We start from the raw sequence: 7,607 nt of genomic DNA, 5'->3' as shown, positions 1-7,607 counted from the left end.
ATTAGTGAGCACAAACAGTCAAGTCTAATATATTATAGTTCATCCGAAAACACATCTAAATTAGGGTTCATGATACTAAATTTAAGTAGTTTTTTTATATAAATATTAAGCAAGTGATCAGTTACGATCTAAGAAAATTTCAAAATTTCTTTTTTTATTATTAGAAAACTTAAGTACTAGTTAGTTATATTTATATAAGTAGTTAGAAAACCTAATATTTATATAAACATAACTATTTATGTATTTACTAAAATATAAACGAACATAAACGAACATTCACGAACATAAATGAATGAACATAAACGAACAAACATAAGGTGTGTTCATGTTCGTTCATTTAATTATTTAATTAAACGAACAAAATTTTTTGTTCGTTTTCGTTCGTTTATTAAATAAATGAACATAAACGAACTTCCCGCCGAACAAGTTCACGAACAGTTCATGAACGTTTGGTTCGTTTACAGGCTTAAACCTTAGTACCACCCAAACACAGTGGCAGATTAAGGAATTTTTTTTTTCTGAGGATTCCTTTTGTCACTATTTTTTTCTAAATCATACAAGTTTCCACTATATTTTTCCAAACCGAGAGGGTTTGTGGGAACCCAAAAAACACCTTGGATCCGCCCCTGCTCAAACATATGGACAAATCGGAGATGAGGCCCGAATCCTAAGTGTGGTGGTCGGTCATCGGTTGATTGAGTAGCAATTATATATATATATAAATATATATGGAACCCATTAAGTGGAAGTTACTGTTGAAATCAATATCATCCGTTCGATTATGCTGAGATTAAATCTGGGCCGTATAAACTCTTAATTTTAACCGTTGTTGACATCAGTTCTGAGCAGCACCATCCCACGTTTGAGCAGTTTCTGTCCATGTTCCTACATAACTGAACCGAACAGCAGTTCTGAGCAGCACCATCCCACGTTTGAGCAGTTTTTCTGTCCATGTTCCTACATAACTGAACCAGACAGCAGTTAAATCCATTTTTTGGCAGTTCAGTTAATCCATCCCACGTTCAGTCTTTCTGTCCATGGATTTAACTGAATGTTTGAGCAGTTTTTCTGTCCACTACCCATTTTTTCTGTCCATGTTCCGTTTGAGCAGTTTCTGTCCATGTTTTGGCAGTTCAGCACCAAAAAAAATAGGTAGTGGTGGATTTAACTGCTTAGTTCCTAAAAAAAGGGGTAGTGGTGGTACCTGCTGCAGTTGTGTTCTATATAAAGAGAACTTGAGAAGCAGTCTTCATAGTTCACTCATTTTTTTGTCTGAAATAATCACAGCATGGATCACTCACCACTAAAGCCATCAGTTATGCCCAAAGACCAGCCTGCTGGACACTGTAACATGCAAATGAAGCAGGTTAACACATTTATTTCCATTGGCTATTGTTTCTTTTTAAATACTAAATTTTAGTAAACTGCAGAAGCTTCGAAATGGTGCTGAAATAATCAAAAGCGACCAGTTCAGATTAGACAAGGTTCTTTCTATTCCATTTTAATCTGCGATTAATACGTACCATACTTTCTGAATTCGTATTCTTCTTTGTGTAGGCACCAGTTGGAGTCGAAGAGGCACAATATGGCGAAACGCCTAACCTGCAAGTGAAGGTTGCATTCATTATAAGTTGTACGCTATTTTCTTTTTGTTTTGTTTTGTTTACGTTTATCATGTGTTCAGCATATTTTTTTTACTTTTAAATAAAAATATATTTTTACGTACCAAAAATAAAAATATACGTTTATACCTGTGACAGTAGCGCTGAAGTTCTGGTGGCAAATTCTGCAAGATGCCTTACCAGTCAACTTCTTCATATCACTGCAACTAAAACAAGCATCAAATGTAAGCTTTGATGTTAGACGCTCATACAACATGGTGTAAGAGTAAGATTCAGAAAACAAATTAAATAAAAAATTCAAGCAAGGATATCGGTACACTCTTACTTTCTTTAGCATACATGACTTTGCCAATATAAGCTTCAAAAAACCCATTCCAGGTTTCATGTTACCGAATTTTGTAATCTCCAACTCATCAAGGCAATCCAGCTTAACATACGTGTAGTCTTGCAAGTCAAAAAGGTTCATAGCAGTTTGTCACATTGCTTCTGTTGGACTGTAGTTCATCTATCAAAAATTAATAAAAAAAAACACATAAGAATAACAACATTAGTTAGCTAAGCCAGGCAAAACTGACAGGTTGGGTCGGTTAACAGGTCAACACAAGTTCTATCGAAAATAAGTTGGATCAAAACAAGTGCTAACCATAATGGGTTCCACTTAAAGAAAGAAAAAAAAAGATCAAAATATGTTCACCGCTGTATTTCACTATACTTGCCCCGTATCGTACGTAGCATCGAGTTGAACCTAACATTTTTTTTATTTTTTAATTAGTTTTTTAGAATTTTTTTATTTTTTTAATTATTTTTTCATCTCATGTTTACCCACACCTACATTAACCTAAACACATCCTAACCCATCCTAACCCAAACCCATCTTGACCCATCACCCAAACCCATCCAACTTGCCCACTTTGCCACCAGCCCACCACTAATTAAATCCAATAGATTTGGAATTTTGAAGTGAAAATACATAATTGGAGATTGTAACAAATAAGTTGCCTTAAAATAAATGAATTGTAACCATAGGAAAACCTGTAACGTATTTAAACCTAAACTGTAGGAAGTGAGTGAGTGGGATTAAGACATGATGATAGTGGGTAGAGTTAACCGCTCTTGTAAGTAAAAATAACTACTTTGATTGAAGAATTTAAATATAGCTTCTATGTCATATTTCACTTTTACATTCATGCACTTCTCAAATCATTAATCAACGGTTAGTAAAAGCTTCTCATTTTTATTGTTTATGTGTTTTAGATACATTGATATTTCTAATGCTGACTTTAATTCAGGATTACACGTATATAAAGATTCCTACATTCTTCCTACGTTCTCTTTAAACACAGGTAAAGCTTCTCTTTTTTAATGTTTATTTATGTAGGGATTGTGTAGATAAAGCTTCTTCAAACTTTCAACATCTTCACTGCAAAGTCCACAAGAACTGGAGAATTTTTAGGCATAACCTTTTCTTATTTAGGCATACAAATCTTAATACTACATGTTTTAGGCATAATATGCGTAGACTGATAGAAGTTAAACGCATAAGGATCATATACCTGCGTCAGCACGCCAATTGTTTAACAAGCTGAAATCCACTCCAATATATTATGCCAGCCCAGATCCCATTTGGCAGCCTGAGTGCCTCCCATTTTGCCCAAATAAAGATACATTTATGCACCTGAAAATTCCAACAAGTTCATTATATCAAAAATTGTTTATGTATAAATAATAAAGAGTATTACAACCTAAAATTCATGTCTGTATTACTATTAATGAAAATACTTAAAGAAATATAAATAATAAAGAGCTATTACATGACTACAACCTAAAAAAAAGATTATTTTGATTTTAACTTTTGATGAACCTAGACTGGTCCAAAAATTCCCCAAAACCCAGCCGAAAACAAGCCCAAGCTAATTTATGTATATAAGTTCCTAAAACAAACCCTAGATGTAAAAAAAAAAAAAATAATAATAATATCACGAATGGGTATACATAAGTTACCAAGCAAATCTATTTTAATAATATATACAAATCGTACCTTCTTTCTCCATGAGTCATCAAAACCTCCACCATCTCCGACGCCCTACCATCAGTCTCCACACCACCGCCGCCGCATCTCCCACAACCGCCACTGCCTCCGCACCTCCCGTCACCGACCCCGGACCTCCACACAAATTTATTATGGAAACTAAATAAATTTGAAATTTAGATAACTTTTTAGATGATTTTTTGTTATTATTGATCGATTGAGTTTGACTTATTTATTTAGGCTAATTTTAATTATGATGATTTAATTTAACATTTTTTCCCCAACTTTTAATAGAGAAAATGAAGTATATAAGTAAAATATATTTTTATCTTAAACCGGAATATTGTTGAATGAATAGCTTAATAACTTGATAAACTAAATAAAGATGTGTTCTTTTAAAACCAACAATATTTTGAGAATCCTCAATCACTTAAGCATGAATATTTTTACTACACACCATGATATAGACCATGATATAGTTGGGTTACAAGCCCTTTGATGCCTGTCAATTTGTACACATGAAATGACTATTATCAACCATCATATTCTAATAGGAGTTCCATATTGAGACTTTAAACTTTTATTTGTTTAAATATCATTTTATACAATTTAAAATCAATATTACAAGAAAAAAATTACTTTCATAAATTTTCAAAATATTTTCTGCATTTAAAACAGAATAAAATAAACTAGAGACCCGAACCTGTAACGAAGCTACTTGACCCGAAACGAGACCTGAACAACCCGCTGAAACGACACCGGAAACTGCTAATTTTGACCGGGTTAACTGTTGACCGTTCCTGAATCTGATCCGTAACACCCGAAGCCATACCGAATAAAATCTGAAATCTGAATCTAAGCACTAGAACCAAATTTGAACTTGAACGAAGCTCTGGCGGCAGCCACCACCGCCGTCGGGTGTCTTCACTGCCACCATCATCGTCATCAGTCATCAACAGCCAAACATCAATCTTAAAAAAAATAACAGAAACAGGAAGAGGGTTTTACCGGTGAACCTGTCGGAAGGAATTAAAGTCGCCGCCACCCCCCCCCCCCGTGTTCTGTAGCCACGTCTGACGACCACCACCATCATCACCGCCGGTAAGTCGGTCGCCGGCTCCTCCGGTACATTTTACCTGAAAAACAGTTGTCGGAATCCATTGCCGCCGCCACTTGCTGCTTCTGTTGCCGTGACATAGGTGATCGGCCCCTCTCCTGTTCTCCGATCTCTCCATCTCTCTTTGGACAGGGTAGCGGTGTGTGCGACGGGTTAAGATGAAGAGGGAGCTTGGGGTTGTGTGGGGTGACATGCCAGCAAGCACGGGACCCCGGTAGCCGGCCGGTAACCGACACCGGTCGCCGATGATCGGACAGAGAAAGCAGAGGGGTGAAAGGGGATGTCGGCTGCTGAAGGTGTGTAGATGTTTTAGGGTTTTTAGTAACACAAAGGAGTGTAACTTATTTTATTAAATGGGGTTGGGCCAAGTGTAAATCTTTTTGATTTATTAGGTTAGAGATTATGAGCCCAATTATTATTATTTCTATTTCCATTTTTTTATGCGTCACATGATAATTTTCTTTAAAAGCTAAATGATAGTATGTTACGTTTCATTCTCAAACTTAATTGTTGGAATTAAAATATGCTAAATGATAGTATATGTACTTCTGCTGATGTTCTTCATGACGAAACTACCGAGTATTTAGCTCGGATCAATGATGACGAATGGGACATGGTACACGAGTCATTATGGGGACCGCGTGTTTCGCCGACACAATCTAAAACGTCGATGTCATCGGTAATCACTTTCACGTGTAGAGAAACTTGGTATATGTACTTTTTTTCCTTAATCTAAATGCGCGTCTAACAACTTTAGGTGATTGTTGATATAGAACATGAGGTTGATTATGACATTTCTAAGTCTCCCCCAACAAACGATGCCAAAAATACACCAAACTTGTCAGATGCGGACCAGATAACGAATCCGCAAGAAGAAACTACGTCATCGGTAATTGTTTTTACATGTAAACAAGGTTTGTGTATATACTTTATATTCTTTACACTCACTCTTGTATAACAACTTTAGGTGGTTGATAATAGGTCATTTTTATAGTTTTTGGATAATGTGTTTTGAGAATGAGGTTTAGTGGTTTGAAAAGAAGAAAAGAAAAAGTTAGATAGTTGCAACCTTTTCAAAAAAGGATATGGAAAAGAAGAAAAGGAGAAGCGTTACTGAACACCCTCAATATACATTATCTTTGTTTGTTACGTTGTTAGCGTAAGCCGTCCAACGGACGGGTATTAAACTAGTTGTTGATGACGACAACTCCTACGCTAAAATGATGGTGAATTAATGGGGAGAGTATGTAATCTAACAAGGTTTGTTAGAAGCTATGAAGATTGAAAACGAGGGGGGTATTTAGCGCCACTTTCATGTCCTTATAGGTTCACCTATTTTTTCCTTTCTAATTGTTGTTCCGAATTCTAATAAGGACACGAAAACGGTATATACATTATACACAGGTGAAGAAGCACCATTTCTTCAAGAATATTAATTGGGATACATGAAAACAGTATATACATTATACAGAATTGCCCTTTTAGTTAGCCAAAAAGACGGAAATACCTCTGCCTAAACAGAGAAAAATGGATGGAGTTAACGAACCGGACGGAATGACAAGATTTCAATCCGTTAGATCCAGATGCAGAAAAACAAACATTTGAAAGAAAGTCGCAAAACTGGCCAAACCTCAGGGATAAAAATGACATTTTCCTCTAAAATTTATATATACCTGCTGCTGAAGCACTTGATACTAGTTATTTTATGAGTCGCTATATCTGGAATCCAGAAGACGAACATATCGATGGAGGTAGCAACTTTGATGACATGTCTGGATTAGACTACACCTCTTGTGGCGACAGTTTTAACACTAACATGTCCGATGAAAAGGTATATTGTCTGTCGCATATACATTAACATATAAGTGTTTAACTAACTTGTTTTGTCACTTGAGCAGGATGATGAATGCAATAACCTGGCAGACTTTGATGCTCCGCCTCTTAATGCCAATTATTCGTTTAGCAATTTCTCATTTAAGGTTAGCTGCTTGTTATAATAATAACGAATGAGCGCATATGTCGCAAACTAGTACATAATTTATTATTTATGTGTGTAATTTTGATTTTGTGATCAGAATTTGTCCCAGTTGGCTTCCATCAACTATGACATGCTTATAAAGAGTACACACAAGCTAATGATGAATTATCTACTTATTGATGTCAACATGCTAGCTAGAATGACAGTTGTAACATCTAATGATAAGGGATTGCATTCGCCACCTAATTGAGCTATATTTTAACTCTCTTTAACATTGGCAGTTAATAAGAAAAGTAGGTGTGACATCAAACATTGAAAGGTCCAAGAAGACAGGAGGCGTTGAGCACAAACCATCGGTATGTTATCAATCACAATAAGTATCAATATTGGTTTAACATTTTCTCGTTTATTTAAATTGGCATCATGTCACAATCAGTATTGATATTACATTAGTTAGGATTTCAATATTCCTCCTTCATATGCATTCCACCATAACAACCATAGGTATATAGATGAAATTCACATTGTTCTTTCTTCAATGTGTAGCTTTACAATATTGTTTATGTATGATCAACTATAGCTATGTCGATCAGCTTCTCGAGATTGGACCATGGTTGACAATTTTTGACCATTTATGACTGTGTGTTTGACCATTTATGACTAGGGTTGTAAACAAGCCGAGCCGCTTGTCAACTTCTCGAGATTGGACCAAGATTGACTATATTTAATTAACCAATTAGTACCATGTTGGACCAATTAGGGATGCATTTGAACATATTTGACAATGTTTGACCAATTAGGGGTTTCTTTGACCATGATTAATCAATTGTGACCAATATTGACTTGGCTTCACTAGTTATT

At 35.5% G+C, this 7,607-nt stretch overlaps 1 protein-coding gene across 9 annotated transcripts; it reads right to left on the bottom strand.

Moving 5' to 3' along the window:
* Window positions 1-729: 729 nt before the first annotated feature.
* Window positions 730-5,123, bottom strand: LOC110869215. Of its 9 annotated transcripts, none has more exons than XR_004863065.1 (8): window positions 4,660-5,123; window positions 4,355-4,578; window positions 3,176-3,297; window positions 1,948-2,066; window positions 1,752-1,828; window positions 1,524-1,602; window positions 1,205-1,344; window positions 730-965 (listed from the first exon to the last, which is right to left on the bottom strand). XR_004863065.1 is itself a non-coding variant. In XM_035975439.1 (3 exons), exons 1-3 carry the CDS (start codon window positions 4,959-4,961, stop codon window positions 4,101-4,103), a joined length of 579 nt encoding a protein of 192 aa, XP_035831332.1. In that variant the 5' UTR covers window positions 4,962-5,120; the 3' UTR covers window positions 3,943-4,100. The 9 variants fall into 9 exon arrangements, 1 of the variants encoding a protein (XP_035831332.1); XR_004863066.1 differs by having other exon boundaries at window positions 1,752-1,822; XR_004863061.1 differs by having other exon boundaries at window positions 1,948-2,127; window positions 4,660-5,122.
* Between the last annotated feature and the right edge of the window lie 2,484 nt (window positions 5,124-7,607).

Source organism: Helianthus annuus, chromosome 7 (genome assembly GCF_002127325.2).
Source record: "Helianthus annuus cultivar XRQ/B chromosome 7, HanXRQr2.0-SUNRISE, whole genome shotgun sequence".
NCBI classification, from domain to species: Eukaryota; Viridiplantae; Streptophyta; class Magnoliopsida; order Asterales; family Asteraceae; genus Helianthus; species Helianthus annuus.
This window is presented reverse-complemented; position numbering and strand designations above follow the sequence as displayed.